The sequence below is a fragment of the Canis lupus genome, chromosome X, assembly GCF_011100685.1.
Source record: "Canis lupus familiaris isolate Mischka breed German Shepherd chromosome X, alternate assembly UU_Cfam_GSD_1.0, whole genome shotgun sequence".
Classification (NCBI taxonomy): Eukaryota; Metazoa; Chordata; class Mammalia; order Carnivora; family Canidae; genus Canis; species Canis lupus.
The window spans coordinates 77,169,730-77,184,975 of NC_049260.1; the positions used below are offsets into that span (position 1 = coordinate 77,169,730).

Below are 15,246 nucleotides of genomic sequence, written 5' to 3' on the forward strand. Positions count from 1 at the left end.
TTCTGAGGGTCTTTTGCATGCCAGGAATTTTATATAGTCTTCTGCATTTACTTCCAACAATGGTCTTAAGGGTTTATGTAGGGTTACACTTATTTTAGAGATGAATGAATCTGGGCTCATACTTCTTATAAGCAGAGAATCCAATTCCAGCCATATTGCTTTCACATTATATTGGCTTCACTCTTTCAGATGATGGGTTCCCAGGACTTGCCTACTGATCCTTAGGAATCTTTACAGTATGTGGCCTATGCCCAACAGGAATCCATTGAATATTCACTCAATACCATCCTTTGATGATGATGATGGTGGTGATAATTATGATGATGATAAGAGCAATGATAATGGTGGAGAGGACATTTTCTCTTTGATCTAAGAGTTCTATTTCCAGGGAGCCCATAAATGGCTCAGTTTCAAAGATAGTAGGTGTCCTCCAAGAAAAAAAGATAAGTGATTTATGCAATGTTGCATGCTATAAGGGGAAGAGCCCAGATTGAAACCCAAGTTATTATGGTTCTAAGGCCATACCCTTAACCACTCTGCCTTCCTAAACCCAAGAATTTGAATTTTATCTTCACCTTATTGCCCAACCAGTCTTTTAGGATATCAAAAAAAAAAAGTGGTAATAAGGGGATCCCTGGGTGGCTCAGCGGTTTAGCGCCTGCCTTCGGTCCAAGGCATGATCCTGGAGTCCCTGGATCGAGTCCCACATCAGGCTTCTGCATGGAGCCTGCTTCTCCCTCTGCCTGTGTCTCTGCCTCGCTCTCTGTGTGTCTCTCATGAATAAATAAATAAAATCTTTAAAAAAAAAGTGGTAATAATTCCTCAGATGAGAAACCTAAAGATAAAGGATCACAATTGCTTCCTCCAACATCAATGCCTTTAAAAGCATCTTCATACCAATTCACAGCTTGACTGCCCTGGCCCCAAGTTAGGGGCTGGGTCTGCAGTGCAAGGGTGTTGTTCAAACAGAAGGTGACATCCCATTTCTCCTGAACTGTAGGACCATATGCTTTTGCATGCTTCCTTTACCTGGGGTTTCCTATATCCCTGAGCCTGGGCTCATACAGACATCAGAAGTACCGCACCAGGCATACACAGAGCTAAAGTTATTGCAGAACCACACCAACACGCCCAGACACAAGAGGCCCTTCTGGGAGTCTAAGCAAGGTAGGTGGGAGAGTGATGAGGGAGGTCTTGTCTGAGATCTGTCCCCATTTCCCTTCAATTGCTTTGGGGGCTACTTCATTGGACTTGAGAGGCAACCTCTTCTGCTTTATCTCCAAGTCTTTTGTCTTTTGGCTAAGACAATTGCTTAGCCAAAGACTGTCATGACCAATGTTTCCAGTTAGGAATCTTTGGGGCTTTATATCTTCCCTCATAAAAAGTTCCCCAAAAGAGAAAGGGAGAAGGAAAGGAAAGACAGTAACTGTCCTCCAAGTATGTCGAAGACAGCCCTGTCATCAGCTTGGGAGAGTCTATGCCTGGCTGCAGGCTGAAGCAGAGAAATCATAGTTAGATCCACGCTGAGGAGGAATGTGACTTGGGTGAACCCTTCCACATCCTACCTGAACACCACCCCCTCTGAGCACCAGGAGAATGGATTTATCCTGTCTTGTAAAACTGGTACAGTTAGCCCCTGAAGTTCATCTCACTGCAACCAGAGTCCAGACCAACTGGCATCCATCAGGCTATTGCAACCTTTAAGAATGGTCTGGAGACATGAATTTCCCCCAAAATGACATCACACAAAGAAAAAATTAAAACAAAGCCAAAGGGTGTAGGACTGGCTCACCATTTTGTGTGCTGATCACAAAAAAAGAGATCTTGAATATATCTTACTCATATTGTAAGGAGTGAATGTATGGCCAAACATGGTGTTCAGTGAAGGAGAGTATATCTAAGATTACATTCCTTCCCTTGGCTTTATGTATTATTTATTAAAGGAAATCTTTTAAATTTTATGTATAAATTTGTCAGTCTTTCATAATTAAAGGCAAGCACTCTTATACGCCCCTACTTTCTGAATTTCAATAAACATTCACCAATATTGTCTTCTAATTAAAGCTCATATTTGTAATAATGGAAAATACTGTGTTTACCAGTCACCCTCATGCTTCGATGTGTATCATAATCACCTAGTGGAGCATGCTGTTACTTCTACAACCCACCTCCTGTGAGTCCTAAGGTAAGCCCCAGAAATCAGTATTAAAGATGCTTCCCAAGGTGGTTCTAATGCAGGTGATTATGCAGGACTTTGATGAAACATTTGGAGTACAATCTATTTCATGCACTTTCTTTTTGGAATTGCTTGCCAGAATACTAGAGAAACAAACTTGTGGGAGTCAATAGCAGAATGTGGATAACACCAGCTCCTTAGTAATAATTAAATCAAGAAACCAACTAAATATTGAAACATGAGGCCTCAGTTAAACACAAGTATGTGGGACTATTAGGAGAAAAGACATTTTTGTTCTGTAGGGGAAATACAATTCCTAACGTTTACCTGATAGCCTTTCTACTAGTACATTTAGATTACTAGTAGTGCCTTCACTAGTCTTTTTCATGTTTCAACTGGAGTTGGGGTAGGGTGAAGGGACTATTTCCTTAGATCTGTTTCCTATATTGCTGTGTGCGACTTATCCATATTCAAAGTCCTGTGAACCAGCAAGTCAGGCCTTCCAGGAGCCTTTAGGGAGAGATCATCTCAGAAGAGGACAAAACCTTAGTCCTTAGACCCGAGGCAACTCTGACTACATTGTTTAAATTCAAACTTGTACCTTGGTCCAACTCCCAAAATGGCCTCATCGTGTCTGACTCTGATTTAGAGGAGGGGTCCTGGAATTGAAAACAGAAGGGACTGTTTGCTAAGAACCCTGCAAGGCACTGTGGCCCAAGCAATCCTAGAGCAATCTCACCTGTTTAAGAGTCACTATAAAGCAGAGGCTTTGGAAGACAGAGTGGGGGTTCAACCCACTGGGGACTCTAGGAGTGGGTTTTGACACCCAAGGACTCCAGTATGCCAGGAGCAGTGAGGGCCAGCAGACAGCAAAGGACCCAGCAGAAGAGGTAGCAGTGCCCAGCAGGCATGGCAAAACCCAGGGGAGGAGGGTGGGGCTCAACAGCAGAGGACTGCCATGGAAGTCCCCACTGCCCTGCATACTAATGGACTTGCCCCTGAGCACAGGTAAGTGTCAGGGCCCTCCCTCAGATAACTGATGTTCTGTAGTGGGTTGGGGTTCTGTATGCACAGGCGGGAACAAGAGTCCACCAAGCCACAGCTCAGTCACCTCATTTCTTCCTCACAGCAGCCCTGTGAGGCAAATGATTTCCCCTCGAAAAGGACGGAGTCTTAAGTATATCTGTAATAACTAGCAGTTTTATTCCTCTGGCTAAGAGATCCAGAGGTAACTTGAGGTTTACTTTTTTTTTTTTAATAGTTCTTCCATCAAGAGTTTAGGTGCCCCCATTGCCCTTATAAGCTGGTTGCAAATTATTTAACTCTTAATTATAAATTTTTTTTTGTGTGTGTGTGACATGTGTTCATGAAAAAAATACATATAAGCAAAAAGAAAAAAGCTCACGCCACACAGAAATAAGCAGTCAAATTTTTGATATATGTATGTATGTATACACACACACGCACACAAATTTGGGATTTAATCCTACATGTGAACTGGTACTAAATATACTGCTCTGTAACCTGTTCTGTTTTACTTTACAATATAGAATGAATATATTTCCATGCAAATATGTTAAACTTTCCAATTGAAAAACAGACCTCTGGAATGGGTCAAAATACAAAATCCAGTGAGATGGTGGTAACAAGGAAGCTACCTAAAACAAAATTCCACCAGATGATTAAAGGTAAAACAAAGGTCAGAGATACATCAGAAAACGCTAACAGAAAGAAAGCAGGGGCCAGATTTTAATATCAGACAAAAAAGAATTCAAGGCCTAAAGCACACAGGATAAGGACGGCTACGTGAATGTCTTTGCTTCCAATGCATCATCACAAACTTGTTTCTTACTCTTCTTATCTCTTCCCTAAGCCTTTCCAACTCATCTACTCCTCTTATCATTTCTTCAGGGTCCAAATGCCTCACAGGAGTGTCCTCTTTAAACCCTGGGCCAGGTTGAATCAGCCCTCCTCTAAGATTTCCTTCTGCTTCCTGGCTTACACCTTCTTCAGAAGGTTGAGGATTTCCTTCTCCCTCCTGTGGTACATCTTCTGAAGGGCGGTCTGCCTCGGTCTTTGGCATGTTCTGTGGTTTTCCTTCATTTTCTTCACAAGACTTTTGCATGTTGAATATTTTTCTGGTATTTCTTTTGAATAATCCTAGAAAACAAGGAAACCAAACAACTAGATGCCAGACAAACAGACCAAAAGCCACAGTATAGGTTCCCATAGCGACAGGCCCCGGCTCATTCAGGTCCCTAATTGTCAAAAGTTTTCCAACTAGAGAAGGCTAGGTCCTCAGACTCAGAACTCCCCTGACTCCACCCCTTCCTCCACCTCCCTTCCCTCCCCCTCTCGCTCCAGCTCCATCTTTCCTCCTCTGGCTCCAGCCCACCATTTCCCAGCAGGCCCTGCTTACAGGCCTCTCCTAGCCCAGAAACGCGAGCAGCGCGGAAGCAATTAACCCCCTCGTCAGACGCCGGTCTCCAATATTCCCGCCCTCTCGGGCTTTCCCAAGCGGTCCCAGTCTCCCGCCACTCACCTGAGATCGGCTGGTGCAGTCTCTGACCTCCCCTCCCCCTTCCACTTCTCTCCAGCCTCCCCTGCCCCCGCCCCATTTCCGCTGCAGGCTCTGCAAAGGCCTCCAGCGCTTAATCTGGATGGGGAGAGGCTGTGGCGACCCCAAGATGTGCTTCGGTGTCATGCACGCACTCACACTCACACCCCCACCCCGTACCCGAAGGGACCTGAGGCAATTGCACCCTTACACTGACCTGCAGGGATCCAGGGGATTTTCCTGCCTCCTTCCCTCACTCGATTTGTGTCGCGCCCAAAAGACCAAGAGTCCTGCAGACCGACAGGAGCGCTTGCTGAGCAGGCCAGTACCTGAATCACCGGTCCCTTTCAGGATTCTAGGCCTTGTTCATCTAAAGTCCCACGTCCTCATCCTCTCCTTCTTTCAAGGCAACCCCACCCCTCCCCGGTGCCCACCGGTTCCCTGCAAGCAGGGAGTGGGAAACGCAAGTTATTTCCCTAATTTTTTCAACGTCTCTCTAGGGACTCTCAGTTGGCCGCCCTTCTCCCTTTCCACCCCCACCCCCGCCCCCACCAAACAGGTCCGAATTTCCTGCACAAAAATGGAGGGAGCATGGCGGGCTGTAATGTTGGGACAACAGTGGCGACCCCGTCTGGCTTCTGCTCTCCGGCTCATAGACCCCGCGGTGCCCAAGGCAGCGTCCGCTTTTATACTGACCTGAAAGGATCCGGGGCACTTTCCTCCAGTAATACGGAGCTGCTACTGGGAAACAGGCCCTGGACTATAAGGACTTCTGCACACGTCGACTCCTGGTCACGTGAAGATCGCGTCATCAATGAGCTCCAGTCTTCAGTTACCCCTCCCATTTAACACTGCAGCCCGCCCCCTGCATTCCCTCCACTTGATACTGTCAATCTTTTTTCGTATTTGCCAATCAGAGACAATAGAATTGTTATCTTCTCCCTGCAGTTGCTATTAGGCTTTCTTGGATCGCCTGGGAGGACCACCCCTTAGGGGTTAATCGACCATTTCTCCTTCTTTGGGGAATTATCTCTTTCTCTCTCCCTCTGCTTCAAATTCGCCCATCTTCCCTCCTCCCCCAAGACCTACAGTCCACCATTTCCACAGGAGTCCCATCTAGCATTAAAATGGTCGAAGGTGGTAGGTGGGGAGAGGAGTGGGGGTAGAGGCAGCTAGGAAAGAATGCAGGAGTGAGTGGAATTTTTTTTAGTAGTTCTCTTGAATTTTTTGATGCGTTAAGCATAATATTAAATGATCATGAAGTTTTACAATAATGTTTTAGAAAGAGATGCCATATAATCAATATTTGACACAATATGGAGGACAAAATAGTTTTATCAATTTTTAAGACTTTGGAACAAAGTTTCCTAATGGCTACAAATGAAATGACAGTCCTCACAACATATTGATGTGTTAGAAAAAAAAAAATTTAATCTTATTAAAAGAGCACCTTAAAAAAAACTGACTCCCAGATTAATCTCTGGAAAGAAGCCCGTTTTTCTCTTGTTAGCAATCTTATATAAGTAATCCACTACTTTTTCTCTCTCTGGCTGAACTCAAGTTACCAAATGTTAAATGTCTGACCTTTTCATTGATGACTGCTGAATGGCTTCCACTCGGGTTTCAAATAGGTTTTAGACAGACCTCTTAGGTCCCTTAGGATCTGATGCCTTGTTAATCAGAAGTGTCCCCAGAAATGCCTGCTTTCTTCAGAGTGAACTTTATTTTGGAATTCAAATAAATATGTTGGAAAATAGCTTTCATACGCTCACAAACACTCAGAAAGGAGAGAGTACCCTGTATCTCAGGTGTGAGGTTTTATTAGCAGGTAGAATTTTTATTCATTCATGGCATTCTTGAGATATTCTGGTATCATTCATTTTGTTCCATTAAAAAAGAGAACTATCAACATGCATAATTGTTATGATCAGAAGCAGAGCAAACATCATTGCTGTAAAAAAAAATAGTTAAAAAAGGAAACTGATATTCCAACAACCCATAATCCACTGGTACTTGGAAGTGTGTTGTTGCCAGAAATGACATTCTGGCCAGTGGAGCCAGCTGGAGAGTATGAGAAGGAGGAAGTAAGGGATCTTTTGTCTAGGATTGTCACAGGGGGATGCAGCAGCCAACAACAAAGCCTGCCATGGAAAAGGAAAGGTTCAAAAAATAAATGTTTTTGCTGTCTTAATGTTTTATAATTTATACTTAAGCATGCAGAATTTATCCCACAGTTGAGATACATTTATCTATTATTCAAGAGAGAGTTTTTAATGTAAATATAGCTGGTGAACTGTAAAGATATAATCCTGAACTACCACAAAATGTTTCAATTCATTCTTTCAGATGTTACATATAATGGGAGACAACTCTGATTTTTAAAAATTACTATCATATAGCAAAATTAGCCACTTTCTGTGTGTACAGTTCTGTGAAGTTTAACAAATGTATAATTTGTGTAATCACCACCACAATCAGGATGCAGTTCAATCACCACCCCCAAAAAACCCTCCTTTATGCTACCTACCCCGTTGTAGTCATAATTTACCCCCTTCTCTGAACTATAGCTACCACTGATCTATTCCCAATTCCTATAGTTTTGTCTTTTTCAGAATATTAAATAAAAGAAATCTACGAGGGATCCCTGGGTGGCGCAGTGGTTTGGCGCCTGCCTTTGGCCCAGGGCGCGATCCTGGAGACCCGGGATCGAGTCCCACGTCGGGCTCCCGGTGCATGGAGCCTGCTTCTCCCTCTGCCTGTGTCTCTGCCTCTCTCTCTCTCTCTGTGTGACTATCATAAATAAATAAAAATTTAAAAAAATTAAAAAAATATAAAAAATAAAAAAAAAGAAATCTACGATATATCACTTTTAGAGATAGGCTTCTTTCACTCAGTGTGATGCCCTGGAAAGTCATTTAAGCTGTTTCATGTAGCAAGCTCATTCTTTTCTTTTTGCTGAGTAGTAATTATTCTGTTATATGGATGCTCCAGTTTATTTGTCCATTTACCCAAAGGAATGTAAGTTGTTTCTACTTTTGAGTGATTATGAAAAGAGCTGCTATACACATTTGTGTACAGGTTTAGGTCCTTACTGCCTCATGCCTGACTGTTACAAGAACCCCCCTCTGACTTATCTGCCTTTGGTGACTTTCTCTCCCTCTCTAATTTACCTTGCACGTTACCATCAAATTAAACTTTACTCTTCCTTATTCTTATTTTCCTTCTTGAAGGCAACCCCACCATCAGAGAAGTAAATCCTATTTTACTCATCCTGACGTTAAGCATTGATCTGAATTGAGCATGAGGATGCATGTTCCCAGCCTTGTCATATACTACATCAAAAGGAACTCTCACTCACTGTTTCCCAAGTATGCTTTCTCCTCTCTTTGTCCTCATGGGCCATTTTTTCCTTGTAATTGCCCTCCACTTCCTCCTAGATCCTGGTCCTGCTCATTCTTAGGGGCCCAGACTTCATCAACCAGCCTCTAAAGCCACCCCAACTGGAGGTGATCTCTCCCTTTTCCTATTCATGCTGCACAAGAGTCTGCACCCCTCATATGGGCCTTAGGAAAGGTTGCCTTGTACCTTTGCCCTTTCCTGTTAGTTTAGGGGAAGGATATATCTAACCAGGCAGATGGTCAGAGGTGGGCTGAAAATATGGGGAGTCAGGCTCCAGCTCACATGTTGCTTTAGTGGCTCTTGTAATTTTTAATGGTGCATCTCCCAGAAATCTGAGTTTCAGAAGGAGCTGTTTGCAGGCTCACAGATGAGCCTTCTTTCTGTCTGCAAAAAAATTAAAGCTGAAGTTTCATTGTCCCCTCTTCTGCTTATTCTGCTTATGTGTAGTCAGAGCAACTTTAATACCATTTTTATGGAGCTATCAATAGAGAATATTGACCTTGTTTTCCTAAATACTCACAAGAGAGACATCAGTCACCTCACTGGTGCACACCTGACAGCCAGATTATACAGGCCTTTACATTTATTGTTGTCCCTGAGCAATTTCAGTGCATCAATATAACACTGAGCTACCTTTGAAATTAAGTTAATCACAGTAGCTTTTAAATATAAGTAGATTTTTGAAGATAATAGCATTATATTAAATCTATTTTTAAAAAGAAATGGAAAAGGTGCACATATTAATTTTAACAATAAAGACATGAAATCTAGGAAGTAGATGCCCTGAGCTTCTGACCCAATCAATGCCCTGTCTTCATGTGCCAAGAGGACACTAGGGATAGCTCCAAAGCCCAAAGTCCTTCAGGTGTCAAGAGGAGAGAAGACAGAAGGAAGCATTTTAGCAGCCAGGAGTTCTTGTACAAGACTGTGATATCCAGAATATTGTTTTCTATAATCCCTTTAGAAGTCACTTCCATGGTGTTTTGTTCTGAGGCTCTATATTCAGCAACTCCTACTGCATATTTCTTCATTGCTGTTTCTTTTTTTTTTAAGAATGTTTTATTAATAATAAATTTATTTTTTATTGGTGTTCAATTTGCCAACATACAGAATACCACCCAGTGCTCATCCCGTCAAGTGCCCCCCTCAGTGCTGTTTCAAAGCTCGTCCCACAGTAGAGCTTGAGACAGCTATTCCCCTCCTTTTAGTTCTCTAGCATAGTCTGTAAGGCTTGAAAATATCATTCCCAGCATGGCAAAATCTCCTCCAGATCCAAAGGTTTAGCTGCATTGTGTGGACTCAAGTGGCCATCTTCTAAGAGGATTTCCCCTTTCAGAGCAAAGTAAACACAACACAATAGGTCTTTGTTCTACAGAGGGTAGTCCATTCATGTTCTGATAAGTGGAGCACAGAAAACCTGATTTCCAATTAGTCTGTATCTGTTTCAGAAAGTAAACCCTTCTACCATCCCTCCCTACTATGTTCCCTGACATTTGGAAATTTGGGATGGATAAATTTCAAAAGTTTCACAAACTATTCAGAATAGCGATTTGAAAAAAAAAAAAATAGCGATTTGCCACATCCAAGCAAATGAACCTAATTTGAAGCACAACTTCCTTTTCTTTTTTAAAAAAGATTTTATTTATTATTTGAGAGAGAGTGAGAGAACACAAGCATAGGGAGCAGCAGAGTGAGAGGGAGAAGTAGACTCCCCACTGAGCCAGGAGCCAAATGTGGGGGCTTGCTTTTAGGACCCTGAGATCACAATCCCAACCGTAGGCAGCGGCTTAACTGACTGAGTCACCCAGGCATCCCTGAAGCACAACTTCAATGATACTCTTCATCTCTTCCAGTTAATTCTGCCCACGTCCTGAACTCACAGCTAAATGTTACATATATTGTGGATTTTTGTGGTGAAGAGTTTCTATTTATCAGGGCATAATGCTTATTATGAATTGCTGTGAACCTGAAATCGTAGGTCATAACCACTGCCATTTTAAATGTCCCCAATGGTATCCATGTTGGCCACAGTAAGAGGAATCCCTGAGTTGGTCTGTTTAGACTTAATATGTTAGAGAATGCTCAAGATCCACCTCAGCTAGATTCTCTAGATTGCTTTGTTTAGTTAAACCTTAAGATCTGCATCTATGTAGAACCTCTTGAGAGGTTCAGGGGAGGCACACTTCAACTGTACTACAGCTTGGGCCAGGCAACTTTTTCCTGTGGCAGAAGATGAGTTGTTGGGGAGTGAGTGCACTTGCTGTAGGCTGAGTGCTTTTAAAATTTAAATTTAGGGGCGCCTGGGTGGCTCAGTCAGTTAAGCATCTGCCTTCTGCTCTGGCTCCCCTCAAGATCCCAGGGTCCTGGGATGGAGGTGGAGGTTCCTGCTCAGCCAGGAGTCTGCTCCTTCCTTTCCTGCCTCTCCCCTTCATCAGTTGTGCCCTCAGGCTCTCTCTCTCTTTCCCACTCTGTCTCTCAAAAATAAATAAATAAAATCTTTAAAAAATTAAATTTATAATGAGAAGAAAGTCTATGCTGGCCTCTTGATTCTGCCTTGGTTGCCTGTTCTACACTATCCTTTCGACCCTGTATTTTTGCATCTGAACACTTTCACCCTGTTTTGTTGGCCTTCTCCTTTGTATCCCTCACTTATCTGAAAATGCCATCAGTACAAAAACTTTATCTGGTTCAAGTTTGTAACCATTCCAATGCTGAAACACTAAGTTGGTGGAAAAAATCTAAATTTGCATTAATATGGGAATGATTAAATAAATTACCCATACTTACTGGCACAAAAACAGACAGATAGATCAATGGAACAGAATAGATAATCCAGAAACGGACCTTCAACTTTATGGTCAACTAATATTTGACAAAGACAGTGTCTTCAATAAATGGTGCTGGGAAAATTGGACATCCATATGCAGAAGAATGAAACTAGACCACTCTCTTGCACCACACACAAAGATAAACTCAAAATGGATGAAAGATCTAAATGTGAGACACGATTCCATCAAAATCCTAGAGGAGAACACAGGCAACACCCTTTTTGAACTCGGCCACAGTTACTTCTTGCAAGATACATCCATGAAGGCAAGAGAAACAAAAGCAAAAATGAACAATTGGGACTTCATCAAGATAAGAAGCTTGTGCACAGCAAAAGAAACAGTCAACAAAACTAAAAGCCTACAGCATGGGAGAAGATATTTGCAAATGACGTATCAGATAAAGGACTAGTATACAAGATCTATAAAGAACTTATTAAACTCAACAGCAAAGAAACAAAGAATCTAGTCATGAAATGGGCAAAAGACATGAACAGAAATCTCATAGAGGAAGACATAGACATGGCCAACAAGCACATGAAAAAATGCTCCACATCATTGGCCATCAGGGAAATACAAATCAAAACCACAAGGAGATTCCACCTCACACTAGTGAGAATGGGGAAAATTAACAAGGCAGGAAACAACCAATGTTGGATAAGATGTGGAGAAAGGGGAACCCTCTTGCACTGTTGGTGGGAATGTGACCTGGTGCAGCCACTCTGGAAAACTGTGTGGAGGTTCCTCAAAGAGTTAAAAATAGATCTGCCCTACGACCCAGCAATTGCACTGCTAGAGATTTACCCCAAAGATACAGATGCAATGAATCCGCGGGACACCTGCACCGCGGTGTTTATAGCAGCAATGTCCACAATAGCCAGAATGTGGAAGGAGCCCCGGTGTCCATCGAAAGATGAATGGATAAAGAAGATGTGGTCTGTGTATACAATGGAATATTACTCAGCCATTAGAAACGACAAATACCCACCATTTGCTTCGATGTGGATGGAACTGGAGGGTATTATGCTGAGTAAAGTAAGTCAATCAGAGGAGAAACATTATATGTTCTCATTCATTTGGGGAATATAAAAAATAGTTAAAGGGAATAAAGGGGAAAGGAGAGAAAATGAGTGGGAAATATCAGAAACGGAAACAGTACATGAGAGACTCCTAACTCTGGGAAACGAACTAGGGGTGGTAGAAAGGGAGCTGGGCAGGGGGTGGGGGTGGCAGGGTGACAGGCACTGAGGGGGGCACTCGATGGGATGAGCACTGGGTGTTATTCTATATGTTGGCAAATTGAACACCAATAAAAAATAAATTTATTTAAAAAATTACCCCCCCAAAAAAAAAACAAAAAAAAATTACCCATACTATGGAAATTGTGCAGATATAAAAAGGAATGAAACAATGCACATATAAATGACATTGCATAATATTAAAATTATATTTTTTGAGTGACAAGTGGCAGATCAATATTTAAAGAATACTGCTTCATGCACATACACATAATGAATGCATATATATATATATATATATATGCACACAACTAGTTTATTAAGTAGTTCCAATTTTCTGCCATAACATGAAATGGTTTTATTTTTCCCAGTAATTGCTGTCAACTGCAGTCTGTCAAATTCTCCCTTTCTCTCTGAACAATTAATTTATGTAATGACATTTCAGTTTGTTTCCTCAACTATTCAGTCACTTTCAATCATTAAGAGAGTTTTATTATAGGTTCTTGAAACTCAGCCTAGTGTATTGTTAAAACTTTTCGTTTTGAAATCATTTTAGTTCTAAAGAAGAGTTTTGAAGATATTACAAAGCATTTCCAGATACCCTACACCCAGCTTTGCCAGTAATTATACTACGTTTATAAAAACAAATAAATTAACTTTTGTGCAATACTGTTAACTAAATTACAGACTTTGTTCAGATTTCTCCAGGTTTCCTATCAATGTCCTTTTTCTGTTCCATGATTCAACACAGGATACAAAGTTATACTTAGTTAACATGTCTTTTTAGTCTACTCTACTCTGTGACAGTTTCTCAATGTTCCCTTATTTTTTGACCTTGACAATTTTGAAGAGTGAGGTATTTTGTAGAATGTTCCTCAATTTGGGCTTGTCTTGATATTTTTCTCATAGTTAAACTGGAATTAGTGATGTGGGGGCAGAATATCACAGAGGTGAAATGCCCTTTTCATCACAATATCAGGGTTATATGATATCAATATGACTGATCACTGGTGAAGTTGATTTTGATCACTTGGTTAAGATGATGTAGTCTTGGTTTCTCCACTTGTGAAGTTATATCTTTCTGTTTTGTACTCTATTCGTTAAAAGCAAGTTAGTAAATCTAGCCCACATTAAAGAGGGGAATTAAGTTCTACCTCCTGGAAGGAGGAATATCAAAGAATTTATGGATATGTGTTTGAAAACAACCATAGTAGTTAATAAATATTTGGGGTCAGATAATTTGAAGCTATGCAAATATTCTGTGGATTTTGCCTGCAATGATTATTACAGTGATGTTCTGATAGTAAATTTTTATATTACTCATTTCCTTCTACATTTAATACTTCCAAATTATTCTGTAAGGAAGATTTGTCCTCTCCTGTACCACTTATTTATTAATACAACTCTTTCTATCAGTATGACTCATGAATTCTTTTATTGAAAAAAAATTTTAAGGGGGAGTGACAGAAGGAGAGGAAGAGAGAGAATCTTAATCTACACTGAGCTTGGCCTCTGATATGGGACTCCACCTCATGACCCTGAGATCATGACCTGAGCCTGAATCAAGAGTCGGATGTTTAATCAACTGAGTCACCCAGGCACCCCTAATGAATTTTTAAGTCTTTGGGCTTATATGAACATTATTTGATATTTGATATTTGGTCCAAATTATTCCAGCCTTGGCCATTAGGGGCTCCTTCAGGTCGGCATACCTTCATCCTTTTTCTGCTTCCTTGCTTTCTGGTACTAAAAGATGTTCCAGGTTCATCTGGTATTGTGCTATTTTCAGCCCAATAATCAGCCATTTCTCCAAGCAGTTTTGGTTACTTTTATGGGATAATCATATATAGTAATTAAGACCTCAATGCAGGATCCCTGGGTAGCGTAGCGGTTTAGCGCCTGCCTTTGGCCCAGGGCGCGATCCTGGAGACCCAGGATCGAATCCCACGTCGGGCTCCTGGTGCATGGAGCCTGCTTTTCCCTCTGCCTGTGTCTCTGCCTCTCTCTCTCTCACTGTGTGCCTATCATAAGTAAATAAAAATTAAAAAAAAAAGACCTCAATGCAAGATATTTTTGTTGTTACTGGAGTGTCCTTGATTTTAGGACTTCTCAGCTGACAGAGCAAGGAGATGTATGTATGCTAAACTGTATAAACACATACCTACAATATTTATTGTGTCTGTATCTCTCTCCTCTCTCTCTCTTTCCCTCTCCCCTCCCTCCCCACATAAGTTGATACTTATACATGTGACTCTAGTCCATTATGACAGGTATCTATTTAGCTTTCTCTCCATTTATTATTTTTTAAAAATTTTATTTATTTGACACAGAGAGAGAGAGAGAGAGTGCACAAGCAAGGGAAGGGGCAGAGGGAGAGGGAGAAGCAGACTACCTGGCTGAGCAAGGAGCCCGACAAGGGGCTTGATCCCAGGACCCTGAGATCATGACCTGAGGCAGAGGCAGGCACCCAACTGACTGAGCCACGCAGGGGTCCCCATTTATTACTTTTCAAATTCGAGTAATCTCTACTCCCAGTGGGGCTCAAACTCATGACCCTGAGATCATGACTTGAGCCAAAATCAAGAATTAGTTGCTTAACCAACTTGGCCACCCAGGTACCCTCCCCACCTTTTTTTAAAATTAAATTTTCTTTAAAAAGATTTCATTTATTTATTCATGAGAAACACACAGAGAGAGGCAGAGACAGAGACGAGGGAGAAGCAGGCTCCTCACATTCCCCGACCTGGGATCACGCCCTGAGTTGAAGGCAGATGCTCAACCACTGAGCCACCCAGGTGTCCCCTCTTCCCACTTGTTTTTATTTTTTTTTTTATTTTTATTTTTTTTTTTTTAATTTTTTTAAAGATTTTATTTATTTATTCATGATAGTCACAGAGAGAGAGAGAGAGAGGCAGAGACACAGGCAGAGGGAGAAACAGGCTCCATGCACCGGGAGCCCGACGTGGGATTCGATCCCGGGTCTCCAGGATCGCGCCCTGGGCCAAAGGCAGGCGCCAAACCGCTGCGCCACCCAGGGATCCCGATTCCCAC

General features: G+C 41.8%; 1 protein-coding gene across 3 annotated transcripts; it reads right to left on the reverse strand.

Moving 5' to 3' along the window:
• Nucleotides 1-3,593: 3,593 nt before the first annotated feature.
• Nucleotides 3,594-5,585, reverse strand: TCEAL8 (transcription elongation factor A like 8). 3 transcript variants are annotated; one of them, XM_038586563.1, is made up of 3 exons: nt 5,430-5,582; nt 4,951-5,062; nt 3,594-4,336 (listed from the first exon to the last, which is right to left on the reverse strand). In XM_038586563.1, exon 3 carries the CDS (start codon nt 4,299-4,301, stop codon nt 3,948-3,950), a length of 354 nt encoding a protein of 117 aa, XP_038442491.1. In that variant the 5' UTR covers nt 4,302-4,336; nt 4,951-5,062; nt 5,430-5,582; the 3' UTR covers nt 3,594-3,947. The 3 variants fall into 3 exon arrangements, with proteins under 3 accessions (XP_038442491.1, XP_038442490.1, XP_038442492.1); XM_038586562.1 differs by having other exon boundaries at nt 4,951-5,023; nt 5,430-5,580; XM_038586564.1 differs by lacking the exon at nt 4,951-5,062 and having other exon boundaries at nt 5,430-5,585.
• Between the last annotated feature and the right edge of the window lie 9,661 nt (nt 5,586-15,246).

Coding starts and splice junctions, on each gene's coding strand:
- TCEAL8 (XM_038586564.1), bottom strand. CDS start 4,301: ATGCAAAAGTCTTGTGAAGAAAATGAAGGAAAACCACAGAACATGCCA.